General features: G+C 36.2%; 1 protein-coding gene across 1 annotated transcript in view; it reads right to left on the bottom strand.

The window, feature by feature from the left end:
* Positions 1–216: 216 nt before the first annotated feature.
* BFSP2 (beaded filament structural protein 2) overlaps positions 217–21,497 on the bottom strand; it is a 33,603-nt gene continuing 12,322 nt past the window's right edge. The window contains exons 2-7 of the mRNA XM_075211272.1: positions 17,178–17,260; positions 12,884–13,040; positions 11,174–11,335; positions 5,679–5,807; positions 2,629–2,849; positions 217–441 (exon numbers count right to left, since the gene is read on the bottom strand). Coding sequence (XP_075067373.1) covers positions 438–441; positions 2,629–2,849; positions 5,679–5,807; positions 11,174–11,335; positions 12,884–13,040; positions 17,178–17,260 — 756 coding nt within the window. The 3' untranslated portion in view covers positions 217–437. The remainder of the gene's footprint in view (positions 442–2,628; positions 2,850–5,678; positions 5,808–11,173; positions 11,336–12,883; positions 13,041–17,177; positions 17,261–21,497) is intronic.

Below are 21,497 nucleotides of genomic sequence, written 5' to 3' on the forward strand. Positions count from 1 at the left end.
ATATCCATTTTACCTGTGTATCACAATGTATTAAAAATGCCTTCAGACATTGATATACCCAGAAGTGACATTTAAATGGATGTGGACTTTGCATTTCTAATCACTATTGAGCTAGCAGTACAAAGATCGCTCTTCAAATGAACAATCCTAGAATATGCTGTGTTTGTTTTTGCTTTATTATTAGAATCAGATTTGAACAGTGTGAAAATATTAGAGGGTAATATGCAGATTCACTTTCCTTTTTCTAAATTATTCAAAACCATGTTTTCAGTCTGCAAGCTATTTCATCTGGAATGCACACAAAACAAACAAAATAAAAACCAGGCCTATAGTGGTACATCCAAATATAGCACTGAATCATTCCATGGCAGAGTTGATGTGACTTAATCTTTGTCATGTCTGTGAGCACTGTCATCATTGGAGTGTTTTCTGAAACATCATCTACAAATAAAATAGAACAAATAGTGAGTAAATTTACATAGTAGTAGTATGCTATTACATAGATGATGTTACAATGATATAAGATTATACACTATTTTGAGGGCACCAGGGTCCCAGTTAATAATTCTTCTCCCACCTACCTATCTGTCTGATATTTTTTCTACAGGTTTCTAGATCAGTCAGATATCAAAGTAGATAACAAGAAAGGGGACAGAAAAGTATGAGGGATCAGATGGACTTAAATTTAAATAGTTCTCACCCGTAAGGGTACACCCTTGTGTCTTCTTCCACCTATCTAATTGCTTGAAAAACCACTGATAAAAGTCCCTGCAGATGGGAACTACCGATCGGTAAGTACAATTGGAAATGTACATAAAAGAAGTCACAGAATTTGCAATGACCTCGTGAAAAACGAAAGGCCAATGAGATTGCATTCATTTTAGAAATATAACAACAGAAGCTGTAGAGAACTCTTTGAAGGATGTGTTCATTAATATAATTTTATTATTTAATATACCTTTAAAAAGTAAAACCAACATTTGAAATTAGAATGTATTACTGAGCTGAATAATATTACTGAAATAGGCTTTATACTTAACTAAACAAGTCTCCGTTATACTCTCTTTCAGCTTTATGCAGGAGGTTGCCTGTTTGGACTTACATAACAGAAAAGACAAAGATTTACTGAAAGGCTTGTAAACTTGGAGCCTGATCCAAGGTGTAGCTTATGCCATAAAAAGCTGTACGTAAAGACAGTGTATACTGTGTATTACACGCAGCTGAGCAGTCCAGCATCAGCAGCATATGCGCATGGTTTACGCCAGATATGTGTCAGAGACACTTAGGTCCCACTTGCGCTCATGTCTTTATCTATTTGTTTTATGTTCAACAAACTCATTCGCTATAGTTATCAATAAAACTGAAAAAAAACTGTCTAATATAGCAGAAACATATCCCTGTCTTGTGCATAAACACAAATAATATGGCGTATATGTTCCTTTTTTCCAGGTTGCAATTGCGCAAACATGCTCTTACAGTACTCGGTCTACTTTAGAATGTCCTGCCCTGATCTGTCCAGCCTCTCTAGACGCAGGTTGGCATAAGTCACAGAATCACGTAAATCTGCATAGGCATATAAGCGTGCGTCAATTTTCCTGGGCATATGTAAAGCAATTTCATGCAAGATATGTCACACAAACTGGTGTAGCGCTGACTCTCCATCAGCCCCTTTGTGTCATTAATCTGTCCATGTACTTCAGACACTTTGGTTGGGTTCACTTGCATTCCGTGCGGTCCTAATCACATGCATGGTCCTGTGCGCATACCCGAGATGACACACAATTTATTGCACTACTAATTAGGTGCATCACGGGGTGTTGGTGCATGCCTTCAGTATCATGCCGCTGATACTGCCTGCCCTTGACCTTAGATTGTGCTCTGATTTGCACCTTAGCTGCCAACCCTGACCTTGGCTGATATCTCCCATTCTCCTGTCTGGCAGCAGTCACCTAGTGAGACAAGCCTGGGGGCCTCAAACTGAGGGTTTTCTGTGATGAATTAAATCACTCTCTTGCAGGGGTCCCTGTAAAGGACTGGGTTTAGCCAGTGCCAATTGCTAGTGGCATAAGTAGTCTACATATATGTCACAATTTTCTACCCCCAATAATTCTGCAGCCCACAAAAAACCTCGCGCCCTGATCTAGCCTCTTCTGGTTGGCTGCTTGCGCATTGATCTCTTTGGCTAATTCATTAGCATTGTACAAATATTGCATCAAGTCTCGACCATCTAATCAGATTACGTGTTTATTGTTTCCAGTTGCACTACTGCAGGAAAGAAGATTGCCATTTTTAAAGTGCTAAAAGACAGGTATATGTGTCTTTATTATTAAATTTTATATGTAAAATTCAACTTTTGAATTTATTAATAACACAGTACATGTCTTGTGTATATGACACTTCATTACATTATACTGAGTACAAATTTAATTTTACCACTGTAATGCCACTTCTTTACACTAATATAGGATTTGAGTATATTCACTTGTACGCCTGAGGTAAGCCTGACACGTCTTTAACTCAGTAGTTACAGTTTGTTAAGACACTGCCACCAGCACCACCTAATAGAAAGCAGGCTGTAGTACTTTCATAAAACTATCTTGAGACACTCTTGGCATTTTGTGTACCTACCTGCTTTCCTCTCCATCCAGGATAGAGTGATATGCTGTTATTTCCTTCTCAAGTTGCAACTTGTGGGACAGCAAATGCTCCCGATCCCTTTGATGCTGCTCAGTTTCACCTTTAATTTCCTCTAGTTCTGCTTCCAACTTAGTGATCACAGAGCCCAAATTCTGGAGCTCAATATCATGCCAGTGTTTAGCATCATACAAAGAGTTCTCCAAACCTCTTTTCTGGAAGTATATAAAAACATTGTTATGTACATAATGTAAGTAACTTTGTAAAGTATAAACTTTGATCAGATATCACTTTTATCATAATTTACTTTAAGCCCCAGCCCCTGTCCCCATACATTTACCTACCCCTCCTGTTTTCCAAGCCACAAATTGGAGCTGACAACACCTGGCAGTGTCATATTGTGCCTTTTTTTAAATTGGCAACTGCTAAAAAGAGAGTGTCAAGAAGAAATTGTTGGAATCATGGCAAATTTTAATTGACTCTCGGTGGAATTCCAGACTTAAGATTACAATGTTCAACATTATATGCATAGGTTTATAAATAATATAACTTGAAGCTGATCTATCCCCATTACCACAATAAGAAGATTCATCTACATCCTTCCCCTAGCATAGTGTACTTTAGTACATTGCTAGAAGTCAGTCAGTTGCTCAAGCCAAAAGAATATTTGAATGTTGATAAAATATGTTCAATATTGCTGGGGTACTGTCAGGTAATAATGGGTTGTATTTAGATACTGTTAAAGCTCAAACCCCACTCCATATCTTCACACTGCCCCAGTATTCAGACAGTCCTGTGAGATAACACACAGAACCCCTGGAAAAACAGTCCCCCGGGGCTCTGGGGAGGAGTTAAGTAGCTCCAGAAGGTAAGATGTCATTAAATTTGACCTTTTCTGATTATTTTCAGGGAACTGCTTGTTTGTGTTATTAGTTTACAACTTTTTATTGTTTTTAAAAGGGGAAAAAACAATAATAAGGACAATAAATATATACACAACTTATAAAGATAAACATATAATGATATATTGATAATGATACCATAAACAATAGATGTGTTAACTTGTGAAAGGGGAAATCCAGCTTTGGAATTGTTTGAGCATATCAAACAAAATAAGTATTTTATGTGTATAAATATAATATTATAATGTATAAGAATAAAGAATATCTGAGAAAAAGAAAAGAAGTCAAATAGGGATAATTGGGATTGAGAGGATAGAAATAGGGGAATTGAAGGAACGATAATTGTCTACGGTAAAGCAGGAATAAATTCTAATGGTAAGGAAATATTTAGGTAAAAAGCGTATATACATATGGGGGAGGGATATGAAGGGTGGTAACAAAAGATGAATCTAATTATAGCAGTTATAGATTGTAGGGGGTCAATTGTTGGGAGGCAAAGGTGTATCTAGCTTCTGCCCAGTTGCCTCAGAAGATACCACGTAGTGAGTTCAAAAATATTTTGTTGAATAGGAGATGCTAATGATTCGATGTACAATCCCCATTTTTTGTGAAACTTTATTACCCCTTTTTCGATATTAGGGAGTGTAGCTTTTCTGTCTAGATAGATAATGTCTAATAAGGCTGTCTAGAGTTCACCCAAGGTTGGAGGGATTGGGGACACATCTAGACTGATGAATGTAAGCTCAATGAAATGTTTTTAGGTTAGAAGACAAGTTGAGGTTAGGCATTTCCATTTGGATTCAAAGTAATATCTTTTTGCCATGCCTCAAACGTTGCGTTTCTAGGTGGCTGCTTGGTCTGTATGGATGAGATCAGTGTATAGGTATTGAATCCTAAGGGTGGTGATTTTATAAAGAAGAGTAAGGTATCTAAACTGTCAGGGTTTTCAGGTGATATTATCGGTAATTGTATTGAGTATACCAGTTTTTCTTGCAATTGTTGGAAAGTATAGAGTTTGCCTCCCAAGTCAATTACATCTTTGATTGCTATTATCCCTTTCACCCACAACACTAAAAAATATGCATTTTCTAGACATAGAGGAAATGTGGATTGCCCCAAATTGGACGGAATCTAGTTTTTTTGAAGTCTCTGTTATATTTCTTATTAATGTGAATCCAAGATTTATCTTTGCATAGGATATTATGATGAAACTGTGTAGTAAAGCCGCTGTGGAATATGGGTGGAATAATGTGTTTTCCAGTCCTTGGTTTGTAAAATGTTCATGTTGTAGGAGGCAATCTAAAGCGTAGCGGAACAAGGAAGCTCATGTAAAGGAAAGTATTTCTGGCAATCCTAAATCTCCTTGGGGCTTTCCAAGGATCAGTTTGTGTCTGGCTATACGTGGTTTCGTGGATTGCCATAAAAATTTAGAAAATAATGTGGTGTACATCAGACTTAGTTAGGCCTGTTGGGAGTATTTGAAGTGGATAAGATAATTTGGAAAAAAGATGCTTTTAATGGTAGCATTGCAGCCCAAGAGGGATAGTGGGAGATTTTGCCAATTAAGCATAAGTGATAATATGTGTTTGATAATAGGTGGGTAGTTAAAGACATATAGATTATATAATTTAGCAGAAATGTAAATTCCTAAATATTTGATTTTAGTGGGAGATAATAAGAACTTAGAGGTGAGTCCCACACTACACGTAATATCTTGAATTCCCGATAACAGCATCAGTTCACATTTATCAAAATTTATTTTGTAGCCTGCAAAAAAACTAGATCCGTGAATAGTATGAATGATAGTGGGCACAGATCTATTGGGATCAGAGATCATGAGTAGCATATTGTCCGCGAAGAGTACCGATTTACTCTCACATAATAAATATATATATATATATATATATATATATATATATATATATATATATATACATATATACAATAAAAGAGGAGTTTATATTATTAAATGCATTCATTTATTTGAGCCTAAGTGTGATCCTAGTGCATATTGTGTGTATAGGACATACAAATGGCACACCACTGAAAATGGTCGTCAAACTGTGCAACAGTATGTGTCCAGATTTCTTTAGCCCCATTTCCTTAGAATTTCTAATGTAACAGTACAACAGCTATACATACCAGTGTCCTCAGGGACTCCGTCTCGGCCTGCAGGCTCTGGATTTTGCATGCTGTATCATGGAACTCGTCTCTCAGACTCTCAACAACTTCTTCATCCTGTCTTTGTAATGCTGGCAGAGCTACTGATTGCTGTTAGTGTGAAAATAGAGTAATAATTTCAATACCATACAATAGTTGTCACCAATTACAGGTGATGAAAATCTGACCCTTTACTTTTCTGTTGTTGTTATTATCCCTACTGCTTGGTAATTATTCTTTACATAATTTAAAATGTAAGGTAAATGTACAGTTCTACATCTGCATAAACTTGTGCAAAACTTATAGCTGAACCTACTCAACACCAAATCCCCATGGGCATTGTATGCAGTATAGCCTGGTTACCAGCATCTTGAATGGACATATAGTACTTTTTTGTGGTTGTCTTCAGGACACATATAATCATAATACACTGCATATCACACTACATATTTTACACAATACCATAACATTGTTGAAACACAGTTAAAAATATACTACATTGTTAAACATTTGGAGCCAATGGTGGAGTTTATCCATTCAGCTAAATACATCTGTGATGATTATGTAGTATATCTAATGACTGATTGTTATTTTCTGTTTAATTCATGTGTAACAATGTGAATATTTTATGTAACCTTGTAATTTAATCTCAATGTGTGCTTTGCTAAATGACATAAGTCTGAAACCTATGCAAGTGTCAATATTTGTTGAAATTAGCCAGACCAAGGATAGATAAGGATCTTGGAGGAGTTTGAAGCCCAAAGTTGTAACCATCTAGCCAAGGTGAAGGAGCAGAGGTGAGAACTCAAGGCCCTGTGAACATTCCGATCTCAGGACATCCCTAGCTCACTTCAAAAGCCCTGGGACATTTGGGAGATCAATTTGTCTTTATTGACAGCTAAATTCCAAAGTTGGGGGGGTGAGGGCTTTGTGGATAAAAGGTTTTAAATCTTCTGCTTATGACATCAGATTGTGCATTTTCATGAGGGAGTCTATGAAGACTGAAATGTGCCATTGCCCTCAATTGTGTTCCCTCACACACCAGGTTTTAACTAGTAAGTAGTAAGTCTGATTTTATTTCCTAATTTATTTTCTGAAACTTATTTGAGCAAATTTATTGTATGTCTTATTATTAATTTGTGTAAATAAGTCTTGGAAACTTTTTTCAGATTAAATAAATTTAATCTAGTGTATTCTCCGTGATTCTTTGTGAATTTACGAAGCCCAGGGTTGCTCATACTAAATGTGAATGTGATTTAAGTGTGAAATATTAACAATTGGTTTTGGTGAACGTAAGGACACCATAATAAATCCTTTGTGGTGGCAGAAAAGGTGTATTAATTGCTAAGTGACGCCAGTCACGGCCATCTGTTCAGATTGCTGTATCTGGGACAGGCTGTGCGTTCGTGACAAAATCAGGCAGAAAAGAAGGTCACTTTTGTAATGAAAGTGAGACAGGGGAATCAGGGTCTAAAATAGACGTTTGTTTGGGTTACTGAACTGGAGATAGGAGTTGAAGCTACTGCTACTGGTGAATGAAGATTATTTGCACATTCAGATGAGTTGTACACTAACCGGACAAGTCAGCATCAAACTATTAATACAAGTTCTAGTCAGAATTCACTGATGCAAGATAATTTTAGTGATTACAGGAGCATGATAGGGTGGGAGATAGTCGAATATATGTTGTGTGAGCCAAAATGCCTTTCCCTAGTAATAAGTACAACTTTCTGAAAAACATATTTTATTTGAAAGCTTATTATATGGACAGAATAATTACAGGTTACAATGCTAACGCCATATGATTTATACCAGGAAACATCTGAATGATTTAGAGCAGTAATCATATAATAATACATATCTCTATACTAATCACATGGATAGCATGCTGTCAGAACCAAACTCCTAACACCTAGTAGTGGATTATTTTAAGAGCATATGAAGTGGCCACCTGTAACCCAGAGTAGTAGGGGGCCCGACATCTCTGGCCCCATTTGTACAGAACTAGATTAAACAACATGGAGCAGATTACAGTGCAGACAAATAGCAGAGCTTGAGGTCCCTTTAGACAGCCCTGTGCTTACCTAGCTTGGGCAACCAGTTTCCAAAGATTGCTAATTTTTTTTGTATTTGTTGACTGTACACAGTGGCTGAACTACCCTGGATGCTGGTGGTGCGACTGCTATGTGGCCCAAAGGTGCAGGGGTCAGAGTAATCCTGGAGCCCCTATCCCTCTGTGGCCAACACAGGAGACCCCTGCACCTCCATGACCCCCATATTACACCCTGAGGCATCCACTCTGTTCTGAGAAGAGCAGAGCCTTCTTCTGAGCAGTGCCTAAGCAGAGGGCGTATACTCAGAAGTGGCTCGTTTTCTGATATTTTCAGAGCAGAGCAGGGGGCTCAGGGGGTTAGAGCTGCATCACTGGACCCATACAAATTTTGCTATGGGGCCCAGCGATGCAGAGTTCTGCCCCTGACTGTAAATCTCAGTCTTTCTTATTGTGAGTAGGGTCGTCTGCACATTATCACTTATCTTTATATGCTAGGTGTATCTCTACCATTTTATTTTGCTGTCCCACAAATAATAAAGTTGATTTATGTATACAGGTAGGTTTGACACAGGAAGCAGTGGGGGGCACTTTTGGGTTACAGTGCAGGGGCAATGGTAATCTTAATAATTCACCACTGTTAGCATCAGAGGTGTTGAATGAACTACTATTTTGGAAGAACCCTGTTTCCTTCATGTAAGTTTTGTGATGAGCTTTTGATGGAAATTGCTCCATGATGATGCATAATAACTAGTTATATAAGTATAAACATAAATCAAACATTGCTGATATGCATTATGTCATGCAATATTGTCTCCATTTTTAAACCCTTAATAGTGATTTTGCCAAGCAGTGGGACTGGTCTTACATTATTATTAAAGTCTCTAGACACAGAGCCCTTAGTGCTCTAAGTCCTGTACTATCCAATAGCCATTAATCTTTTACAGCTCTTATCATAGAGCAGTATATTGCGGCATTTACCCTACTCAGTTAAGCTCACAGCAGTGGATTTTTCACAATCTCTCAGTTCATCTCTCTTTACTGATGCAAAACAGATCTGACACATGCACTGTGCTGAGAAAGCTGCCATTTTAACCTCTGGTTCGGCAATTCATATGTTTGCTGTTCTTAACACTAAATCTGGCCCTGCAAAGGACATCAACATATGTTTAACTTATTTACTATCTGCTAAACAGATGCATGTCAGAAGTCAGGGATAGTTAACATTTATGAACAAAACAGAATACTGGTTATGTGGCCTTTGTGGTAGAAATTTGGACCTGGCAATGTGCAATAATCATACTCCATCAACGCCTCTTTATTTTCATAAGATAGCCTTAATTTTAGGCATTAAAATGTGTGGGGGTCTTCTGATTTAGGAGTTTGGTCTAAAGCTAGGTACACACTACAGACAATTACTGCAGATGCGATTTCTGTAGCGATTTTACCAATGACTGAAAGTTCAGATGAGCATGCAGATTTATGTGTACACACCTACACAATTTACCTTCAGATCTGTGCTCTTCATCTCTCATAACTATCTACTGAAAAGATCATGGGGTAAATTAATCAAGCTGCGAGTTTGAAAAAGTGGAGATGTTGCCTATAACAACCAATCAGATTCTAGTTATCATTTATTTAGTACATTCTACAAAATGACAATAGAATCTGATTGGTTGCTATAGGCAACATCTCCACTTTTTCAAACCTGCAGCTTGATAATTTTACCCCAGATAGAGATCTGCCTAGACTGCTGGTCCTGAGTACGAACATACTTCCACATTTGCCTGACATCGTTCCATTGTTGATTGTGATTTTTAAGAAGTTAAGAAAACCAAATCAAACAATATGTCCTTGGTGCGATAAAACATGATCATGGGAGAGTACACACTAATGCATTATCTGACCAAATGGTCGTTTATTGTGTGATCTGCACCATAATTGCATAAAATGACTGTAGTGTGTACCCAGCTTTAGTCACACTCTTCTTAGGTGCAGCACAGGCCAAAGCTGTTAAATCAGCTCGTACCCAAAAAACAGGCACACCAGGGATTACTCTCAGTGGCTCCAGTCTAAGATAAATGGTTGTGTGGCTGGGCAGATCGAGGTAATGGCTGGGTGAATTGGAAGCACGGCCATCTTTTGTCCCACGTTCCCTCAATGGAATTTTGGAAGCTATATATCATAAAAAGGTTACTACTTCTAATTGGATCCTTTCCACAAAGGGGCATAGTACTGAATAGTGTAATGCCTTTCAATCTTCTTATTGTCCCATTATTTTAGCTTGCTGCAGAGAGAGTAATTACAAATTACTGTCATTAACTTTAATAATGTTATATATATTTTTCACCAGTTATTTTCTTTTACAACAGACACTGCTCTTGAATTTGTTAAAAGGTCATTATAGATGACACAGTATACTGGGCAGCATGGTGACACTGTGATTAGCATTGGCTTCTCATAGCAATGGAGCTATGGGTTCAATTCTGACCAGGGCACTATCTTTGTGGAGTTTGTATGTTCTCCCCATGTTTGCTTCCTCCAGGTGCTTTGGTTTTCAGTCACAGTTCAAAATCAAACTGTTAATTTGATTGCCTATTAGCTAACTTCATATAACTCCTCTTCACGATATCTCAGAGTGGAGGTCTAGTGGCAACTGCAGTGGTGGGAGGGGGGCATGACACAGCGATTCGTGCTATTTTGGCCCTGTCCGCACAATAGCATCATCATGACATTGGGGACAGAAATAAAATTACGAAATTCACCGCAAATCACTTCATTGAGACCCCCCATTCCATCCACTTCTTTAGGAAGTAGGTAGGATGCGGTAGGGTTGCCGGGAGTTCTGGATAAATACATGAAATTCAGGAGTCTCCAGACTTTCCACGTGAGTAGACAAGTATAGTTAATTGGCTTCTGACAAAATTAACCTTAGAGTGTATTTTTTGTGTGGTAGATATTTTAGATTGTAAGCTCCTGTGGGGCAGGGACAGATGTAAATGATGGAATGTTTTCTGTAAAGTGCTGCATAATATGCAGGCTCTATATAAATAAAGATAAATATATAACTATATAACCAAGCAAACAGTTACAAGTTAGATGTTGCTGACGTTGGATTTACAGCCAAGTCACAAGAATGATCAGGTCCATGTGACTGCTGAATTTTTGTTTATGTCCCTAGAGATTGAATGTCTGGAACTGTTTCTTGGAACACAGCAGACACAACTCCCACATGCAGCATTCTTCCTCTAGAATATCCCTTAACTACTCTAGCGTTCCGTAATGCTAGTTACATATGTTATCACACACTGATAGTCCTATATTTTACATACATGGGGCTATCATGCTTGTAGATAGGACTGGGTACTGTATGCTGCAAAATACTGCATTGATTTATTGTTACATCGAAGTGTAAAAGTTCACTTACTTTAGCTTGAAGAAGAGCACCAGCTTCAGCTCTATTCTTCTCAATGTCTTTCTCCCAGTGGATTCTAATGGTCTCTAATATATCATCAAGTCCTGTACCAATTCGAGTGTCCACTTCTTCCAGCTGAGATCCTGCCAGCTGCATGTATAGTGTCTTCACGTCCTAAAGATCCACATTGTCATTTTTGTGCATGGATTAACAAACTTCTTACTAATTTTAAATAGCATATCAACACAGGACAAATTTCCGACAGGATTACACTGTAAATTGTCCTTTGTAACGCTGACTGTTAGACCAAGGATCTGAGGAGCTGGGGTATTGTAAGGTGAGCATCTTCCAATCCCCTCACAGTTGCGGGAGAAAGCCAATTTTATTATTTTATATAAATAATAAAAATCTAATTCAAATGGAAATGATTTTGATTGGGCTGAATGGTAATCCTGTCACCAGACACAAACATTTTACAGGCAATCATGCTTTAACCTGCTGCTCATATTGCGTAAATATATTGCACTAATAGTTTGATGTCAGAACAGGCTGTAACTCTAGCAAGTATGTTTCTCAGTAAATGTATTATTTAATCCCCTTAAATGTCCGAGGGGCATATGTGAGACACTTTGGGGTATATTTACTAAACTGAGGGTTTGAAAAAGTGGAGATGTTGCCTATAGCAACCAATCAGATTCTAGTTATCATTTATTGAGTACAGTCTACAAAATAACAGCTAGAATCTGATTGGTTGTTATAGGCAACATCTCCACTTTTTCAAACCTGCAGTTTAATAAATACCCCTTAAAATAATAAAAAAAATTTTTTTGTTTTCTGTGCATTCTCCTGGTGCTTTATATTGCACATGTATATTGTACATATCCTGCAGTGTATTGTGTCTGTCTCAATACGGGAAGTGCCCTATAAGCAGAGTGTACCAACATCTGTATTCTACAAGAGATGTTTCTTCAGATCCGTAGTTGAATAAGGATGTGCATATGCCCAATTTACGCACATTTAAAAAAAACAAAAAAAAAAAACGCACTTTGGGCCTGATTCAGTAAGAAAAGTAAGGCAAAAAATGTGTAAGTTTTCTCCTGGACAAACCATGTTAACATAAGTTAATTAAATACTGTCTATTTTTCATGTAGCACACAAATACTTGATAGCTTTATTTTTACACTGAAAATTTAAAGTTGATCTAGGACATGCCTTACCCAACTATAAATCTGTTTCCACATTTTAAATTTAGCTCCCCTTCCAATGCAACATGGTTGTGCCAAGGTGCAAAGTTACTCTTTTTTTTTTTTTTTGCTTTCCTTACCTTAATGAATCAGGCCCTATGTTCATTTTGTGTGTCTTAATGAATCAGTCCCCGTATCTCTTGTGGTAGTATCAGGTTTAGCCTTTACACAACCTACTCTAGATGCAGACTCTCCTTCACATACATGGCATATGTCACTAGCCTAGTAAGCACAAAGGTGAGATAGACTATTCCCAGCTGAAAATCTAAATAGGACCCATGCTAGACAGATAGTGGAAATAACTGCTGTGAGACACTTTTTGGTGCATAAAAATGGCCTATATTAGATATAGGATAGAAAATTACCTTTATGTGAACCTACAGCTGATTTAACCCACCTATCTCTACAGTCCCATTCAACTATTTCACCCATAATTGAAACACATGAAAAAAAATATATAAATCAAATATTATTTTACCTCTTCATGGTTCTTTGACAGTAAAGCAAGTTCCTCCTTCATACTCTCTATCTGACTTTCCAAATCCATTTTTGTCAAGTTTGCATCATCAATCACTTTGTACAAGGATCGTATCTCCTCATCCACTGCTTTTCTAAAAGGCTGCTCATTCTCATATCTGCAATTGAATTGACACTTTGTTTCCATAAGAAAGAATATGTAAAAAAAAACAACAATATTGTATTTCACTGTAAGGTAATAGGTCATTCTCTGCTGTTTAACTATTTTGCTATTTTATACTATGATAACAACACTAGTTATCATAATGTTCATGTTGTGCTGAATATTCACAAAACAAAATATACTAAGTTCTTTATACAGATTAGTTTAATTATAAATTGAACGAGATAGAAATGTCATATGGATTTTATTATATACATTTAAGTAATGATTCCAAAATTAAGTTGCTTCCAAATATCATGTGAACTCTTGTGACAGATCATTTTACTTTACAATGCTTCATAAAGTGTGACAGTTAATTACAGCCACTGTGCCACAAATAACGATAGGGTGGGATATTGAGCAACACAGTGGTTCAGTGGTTAGTACTTCTGCCTCACAGCACTGGGCTCATAAGTTCAATTCCCGACCATGGCCTTATCTGTGTAGAGTTTGTTCGTTCTCCCAATGTTTGCGTGGGTTTCCTCCCACACTCCAAAAACATAGTTGTAGGTTAACTGGCTGCTAACAAATTTACCCTAGCCTATATGTCTGTCTGTTTGTGTGTTATGGAATTTAGACTGTAAGCCCAAATGGGACAGGGACTGATGTGAGTTCTCTGTACAGTGCTTAGTAATTAATGGCGCTATATAACTAAATGGTGATGATGATAGCATTATAGCAGGTGCTTATTGGCTACTTGTGTTATTATTGTTATACATTTGATAAATTGCACACAAACATTGCTTACTGCCTTCTTTCAGATGGGGACACTTATGCGATAAAAAAATAATCTTATATTAAGGAACATAAACATACCCAGATTTGTTTGATAATAGATTTTTTAATACAATCATTTAAATTCAAAATACTAATATTCTGTATTCGAGGTGGAAATTTAGAAGTGAGGGTATGAAAAATGTAAGGGAATGAAATTTAATAGTTTTACAATGAAGGCAGTAGGAGAAGTGGCGATATGACATACCCCCGTATACACCCCCACTTTGTCCACTGCCAGTATATGGATAAAACAAAATGTTTCTGAAATCTCCCTAAAGAAGAAATGTCAATTTGTTTTATTTTAATTTTTTTTTTTTTATATATTTCTAAATAGTAAGATAATTTGCATGGCCATTTATGATTCTGTTGTTGTTTATATACCATCCCAATATTTAAGCTCCTCGGCAACACAATAAACATCATACATGCTGGCTAAAATGTACAGCTTACATTTAAGGAGTTAGGAAACATATTTATTACATGCATATGTTTCCAGCAAGGCAGCAGGAATTAATGATAATATTTGTTAAATCATGATACTAACAACTTTGCAATATAAATGAAATGAAAATAAATTAAGTTTTCTTTTCATATTAATTTACTTACTGAAAGCAGAGGTGTAGCTTTTCATCAATTTTATAGAAACAACCACAGTTAATACATTAAGTTAATTCATTAAAAATATTTTGTGTTTTTAATAAATAGTTGAATTGTTATGCTTCAACTTAGCTACTTATTACATTTTTGATACTTTATGTGTTTGTATGGAGATTGACAACGAGCACAATAGTGCAGCTACAGAAATTGTTTTTTATAATTTTATTATTATGTTTTTTATTATTTTTTTATTATGTTTTTTTATTATTTTTTTACTATTTTATTATTTTACACTGGTAAGTGTTTTATAGATTTCTGAGAGTGGTGACAGACGGGCATCCAGAAAATGTTTCATGCAGCATATTCAGCACAATCGCTGCCATATGGCAGAGGATGAGCGTTTCCTATTTACTTCAATGTGCCCCCACCACAGTGATTTGAGAGCTATTAATGTTAACGCATTCCTGACTGGAAAAACCCTAGAATTCAAAGCAACTGTCTGACACTACATTTGAACAGAACATTGCTATAGTGAAACATTTATATTTGGGGCAAATGAATACAATACAGTATATTTTTCAGTAAATCTATATTTTGATGGATTTGTTTATGAGATCCAATGGACAGAAACAGTAATACCGTGACTGGACCAATCACTGTATTTACTAGCTTAAAATACTATTCAGCATTCTATTTTTTTTTCCTTTTTAAGACATTTATTTGCTGGTAAGTTGTTACAATTTTTAATTCAGTGAGCACTATGGTGGGGGGTGTTAAATTATGGGCACTTCCACAGGAAATGTGCACGTATTATGTTTTTGAGCAGTCTTTCACATTTATGCCAAAATCCATTATCAATTTGGTTATTGTAGGCTAAAATGATTATGAAATTGCTGTCTGTGTGTGTGGCTCAAAATAACCAGACATAGCTGATCAAATCAAGTTGATTGTACAAGTCCTAAGGGTATATTTGCTAAACTGCGGGTTTCAAAAAGTGGAGATGTTGCCTATGGCAACCAATCAGATTCTAGCTGCCATTTAGTAGAATGTACTAAGTAATCATAACTAGAATCTGATTGGTTGCTATAGCCAACATCTCCACTTTTTCAAACCCGCAGTTTAGTAACTCTAGCCCCTCTAGTCTGGTTGGCCTATGACAGACTTATTTTTCTGAAGCTTGGAAAATAAAGACAGTATTTTTAGTCTCTTTACTTGATCTATATCAAGGCTGGGTGAGCACATTGCTATTCTGAAACTTGACATCCACACAGCTATTCTACTCTGTATGTGTGAAAATTATATTATACAGATAATTAGTCATATGTGTAATTTTTAAGAGAAATTGTTGTCTGTACATTTCTTTCATGCATTTCCTTCATGATTGAAAGCTAAAAAACACAGTTGTTCCAAGCCTGATGGAATCATTAACAGACCTTTAATTAAATATAGACATTAGTATGTTTTGGTGTAATAGATCCTGTGTTTGTAGTATAAGTTACCTGGTAAATTCCAGCTTAGAGATGGAATTTTGTAAAAGAGAAAAGCTTCCTTGTTTCTCAGCACAAAGAGGCTCTGATCTGGAATAATGATTTTTCTGTTACTTTCCTGTGAGCGTGAATGGTCTATATTGATAGGTGTGTTATTTCTTTACATATTACCATACTTGCAAAAGAGCACATTCATGTGTCAACAGGCGTAGAATGAATACCAAATAAGAGTACGATTTTGTTTGTGGCTTTCTGTGACTTCATAGAATTATGCTAAGTATTTACATAGGAAGGAAAATCTAAAAAAATTTGAAATATTTATCTTACCAATCAGTTTACTCCTTTAGGTGTGATTTTAGTCCTGCAGTTATGTACAGTGAGTATGTCTTAAGAAAGGATCTTACTGTGCAAATATGATTATTTGGCTTATTATGTGCAAATATGCTCTCTTCAATACTCCTATCATGACATAACTATGATGAAAACTCAAGCAGTAAGGTTGGGTTAATAAAGGACAGTATTTTGGTAAAATGTATTAAAAGTCAGTGTTAATGTACTAAGGTCATTACTTGTCTGGCCTTGCTAAATATAACACATACATTTTATTTAGTACACAAACAGTTTGAGAATCAAGTCAATTGAAGTTCAACATCTGGATCCCATAAATTGCTTAGCCTTGATCTAACGATCCATATGATGGGGTTGCTGTAGTGTTGGACAAAAGTGCATTTCCCTGTCATAATTATTCATCTTATGCAATATTTGTGACACTGTTCTGTATCTGACACTTGCGGCCCCCTGTGTTATATAGCAAGACCAGACATTCACGTACACGGGGAGCGTCATAGGGGGTTGGAGACAGAGATCAACCTTTTCAGTTGCATTGGTATTTTGTTTGCTCTTATCGTAAGAAGCATCTTATTCCAAATACAGGAAAAGGGAATTCTTTTATGTCCAAATCTAAATAAGCCCCAATGTGTGTAACATTTCAGAACATACTCCTTTATGTCTGCAAATGTTTAACGTGAAACTCTATGATTTTTCTTCATATAAGTGTAATCATTTACTAACACTTACAACACTTTGAGCTGTTGAGTTACATTCCAAAGGTGTACCCCTTGAATCTGTAGAACCCTAAGGGTATCTGCACAACAGCTAAACACCTGGCAGTACAGAATTCTGTATATGCAATTATGTATAAAATTAGTTATCTGCAGTATTTATTACTATACCTTTCTTTGAAGTCTTCTGCACATGCTTGTATATTCTCTGTCTGAAGCATAAGTCGAGCATTCTCCAAAACAGCATCTCCCACCTGTAAAGATGAGACAGCGATAAAAGGTGACTAAAGTATTCTCTATGATATGTTATGGTAGTTGTGCTGTGACTTAGCACAGAAAACCTTATCTGAAATATACATTGTTTGGCCAAGGTAATGATATAAATGATCGCATTGATGAAAATGCTTTTGCCCATTTTACCAGCGAATGTGTGAACAAGTCCTTAAGCGAGTCTAGAGAATGTGCCAAGACTGACATGTCGTCATTTTTGCTTAGTGTACAATATATATCTGTATAATTTTTAAAACTTTGTATATTTGAAACAAGACTGTTTTTTTCCCACAGTGACACGCTTATCTACTTATTATCTGTGTCTACTCTTGGTTTTCATTCTGGAGTATTACTAACTAGCACATGCTTTTATTTAACAGTGGGCGTGTATAAAAATTTTTGCAATTGAACAATGTGTATGGTCACAAGGCATTATTTTATCTTCTTTTCTATGTCTATATTTAAATGTAAGCATAATGCCTTCTCTCTGTGAATGTCTGCATATAACTTGCATTGTGCCCATACATCAGTTTACACCTTATAGAAACAGGCATGCAAAAACATTCTGTAAGGAGAAAATACTGCAATTACCCATCCTGGTATGCGGTCGAGGGCTAGACATTTATTTGGTTGCCATACAGAAAGTTAACAACGATAGGCCGGCAATTGAAATGTAGACAGTATTATTAGGTTGACAATTGAAATGTCGACAATATTATCTAGTTAGGATGAGGGCTAGGGTTAGACTTAGGGTTAGGGATATTATTGTTGACCTAATAATACTGTCTACATTTCAATTGTTGACCTAAAAATACGGCATACATTTGAATTGTCAAACTAATAATACTATTTATGTTATTATTGTCAACTTTCCATCCCTGTCTATGTTATGGTGTCGACCATATAAATGTTGATTGTGTAACGGTCGAACATATGTATCACACCACTTGTCCAACATGCATGCTCTGCAGCCACAAAGAAACAACTTCAAATATGCTTAGTCTTGTTAGATATTTTAAATATGAGATTGGTACAGCTTCCATACATTTTTTTGAAGGAGTGTCCTGGGGCAGAGCAAGCACATCAGTAATTATTCCTATCTACTCCTCTTCTCCCATCATATAGTCTATTTCATGACCCAAAGGGGACAAAGACATAGATATCTACATGCAGTTATTGTAAATATGAACATTTGCACATTACTAAACTAATAATCTGCAAATTTTTAGTTCCAAATGTAAAATAAAAACTCTCAAAGAGTGGAGCAACAAGCTTATGTATAGTAACTATAGTAACAGCTTTTTGATATTTTTAAAATAAAAATCTAAATGCAAGATAATTTGCTTGCATGTTGTATAATTTTATATATATTTAGAGTAACTTACACTGCTAAAGCATAATACGTCAAATGTTTCTTTTTATAAACTCTGTATTATAGTTTGTGTTTAGCCTCATTATCCCAGTTTTTTTTAAAGCTATATATGAAAAGGCCAGCGAGTCTTCCAGATGAAATTGTGTGATTGCAATCATGTACAATTACTTCTTGTGTAAGCTGCATTTCTTGTCCCAGCGGCAGGCAAGTGGGAACTTGTCACTAACAGCTCTTTGTTTATAGAAAAAGGACCTTTCAGTGAAACAAGTATGATTGGTGCTCTAATTATAGCATATATGAAAATGTCATCTGAAACTCATAAATCCCTGTAATAACTAAGTGCTATTGTTCATGCACCTTGTTTTAAATAATATCTAAATAGTGTCACTGAGTTCTATTTTTTTAACATAATTAACAGATAGAAATTAGATTACTACATAATATACGGAGTTAATTAAACTATTGATATATACAATATTGTTTCTTGATTTATCAATTATTTAAAGGCATGTCTTATAATTACAAGTTTCAGAGCACATGAAATTAACTACTCACCACATGTTTAAAGTGCACCGATTGCCTACACAGAGTAGAGGCATTCATTTTGTGGGCTGCCCTAATATTCATAAGAATACAAACCTCATGACTTTCCTGATTAAATTTAGAAAATTTAGGCCATGCCTCAATCCACTTAAAAATCCCCTTAATCTGCCTGCGCCATGCTCATTTCAGGCAAACCACACACCATTTTCCCAGCAGGCCACTTTATAGGCTGCCTGGAATGTCAGGACAGTCCCGGGAAAAAAAGAACTGTTGCCGGGTAAAAGAATGAAGTGACTGAATTTAATAGGAAGTAGTGACATCACTGAGACATAATGCATAATGCCGTGTGATCTACTGGTAACTACATATATTTCAAATAAGCAGATACAGTTCTTTTACCACTGATAATGCACAGAACCTTTCATTTTGCACAAATGTGCCCATACCTCACACATACCAAGGTACCACGATTTGATAAAGAACATTTGAGCAAATGCCTTCTGTGGCAAGTTTTTGATGCAAGATGGAGATGTGCATGGGGGAAATGGTTAAAACGTTGCTTTAAAGTTCCTTTCTTGTTAATACTGCTCTATCAAGCCTCAATTAAGTTTTAAATAAATAAAATTTGTAAATTTTACCTGTTTTATTATATTAGGGTTTGGGTGCATCACATACACCTAGAAGGTGCAAAAGTAAGTATAGGATGGAGTCCAAACAACGTTTAAAACTCAAATCCTGTTGTTTGGGGGGGAAAAAATCTCTGCAGTTTCCATAAACCTGGGAAAATACTCAAAAAAAGACAATCTCTCCATCCTTTGTATCACATCTAAAACTCTCATTCCTTAACACATATGAGGCACATAAGTGTACTTAGTCTACATCTAGCAAGGAATCTGCACAGCTCCTCCTATTAGAACACCCACAGATGCCACTTTCTTTGCTCTCTAATACGTGAGTTTACAATAAAAACTGTCACCTCTAACAATCTAATCTGCTACTTTTCTTATCTGACTACATTGTTGCATGTCAAGATATCTTAAAACTGCCAAAGGCCTGTCTGCATTGTGGCTGTGAGTAGACAGCTCTCACACCATGCAGTATTGATGGTGTGCTCCTGTCAATGACAGGTTTGAATCCAGCACAAGGACACAAACAATTTAATAGAAAAGTGTATTTTACATACATTTATTCAAACATGCTTCTTTATCAGTTCCTGAAAATAACAATATCAAACATTCACTTGGGAAGACTAAAAAAAAAAGATAATTCTAAAAATTAGTGACTCACCTGCAGTTTGACCTAATTATTGCCCACTATCTGCAAGTGATTTTATGCACAAAACAGGCTTTAGTAATGCAATTGTCACATGAAATTCAAATTGTGGTGATACTTTTCGTTGAAGTTTATCCAAGACAGGCACTGATGATAGGTGGGAAAGTGGTAGTCTGGGAAAATCTACAATGGATGAACCCGACAGCATACCTAACTGTATAAATAGGTGTATCTTGTATCCACTACAGTCCTAAATGCTCTGTCTATGACCTTTACTAAAGCATTGCTCTGAATTATTAATTTAGGATGCAAATTTTGACCTGGACAAAATAATTATTTTCTTTTTGCATGTAAGGAAAACGCTCCCTACTTTTTCATGTAGCACACAAATGCTGAGCAGCTTTATTTTAACACTCCCACTCTAAATCCATACATTTTAAATTGGTCCCCACCCCCTACAACTCAACATAGTTTTTACCAAGGAGCAAAATTGCACTGTCTAGCTGAATTTATTTTTAGCTCTAAGGGTTCTTGTGACAAAATGTTGTATATCTAATGACTGATTGTTATTTTCTGTTGAATTTATGTATAACACTCTGAATATTTTATGTAACCTTTCAAAGTGTATTTTGTTAACTGACCTGAGTCTGACCTAGGCAAGTATCAATGGTCTTGTGAAAGTAGCCAGACCCAGAGATAGATAAGATCTATGAGTAGTTTGTGTATGCAGCAGAGTTAGACTTAGCCAGGCCAAATGAGCAGAGGTGAGAATTCAGGTCTTGTGAAATGCCAGGTCTCCGGACATCCATAATTTACTTCGAAAGCCCTGTGTCATTTTGGGCATCCATCTAACTTAGGTGAAAATTAAATTCCTAAGGTGGGGGATGAAGGACCAAGAAAAATGGTTTAAAAATCCCTTGTATCAGTAGTACAGTGTTCATTTCTTTGAAGGGGTCTATCACGACTGAAATGTGCTATTCTTCTCAATGTGTACTCCTCACACACCAATTCCTGAACTTGTAAGTAGGAACTCC

Source organism: Mixophyes fleayi, chromosome 5 (assembly GCF_038048845.1).
Source record: "Mixophyes fleayi isolate aMixFle1 chromosome 5, aMixFle1.hap1, whole genome shotgun sequence".
In the NCBI taxonomy this organism is placed as follows: Eukaryota; Metazoa; Chordata; class Amphibia; order Anura; family Limnodynastidae; genus Mixophyes; species Mixophyes fleayi.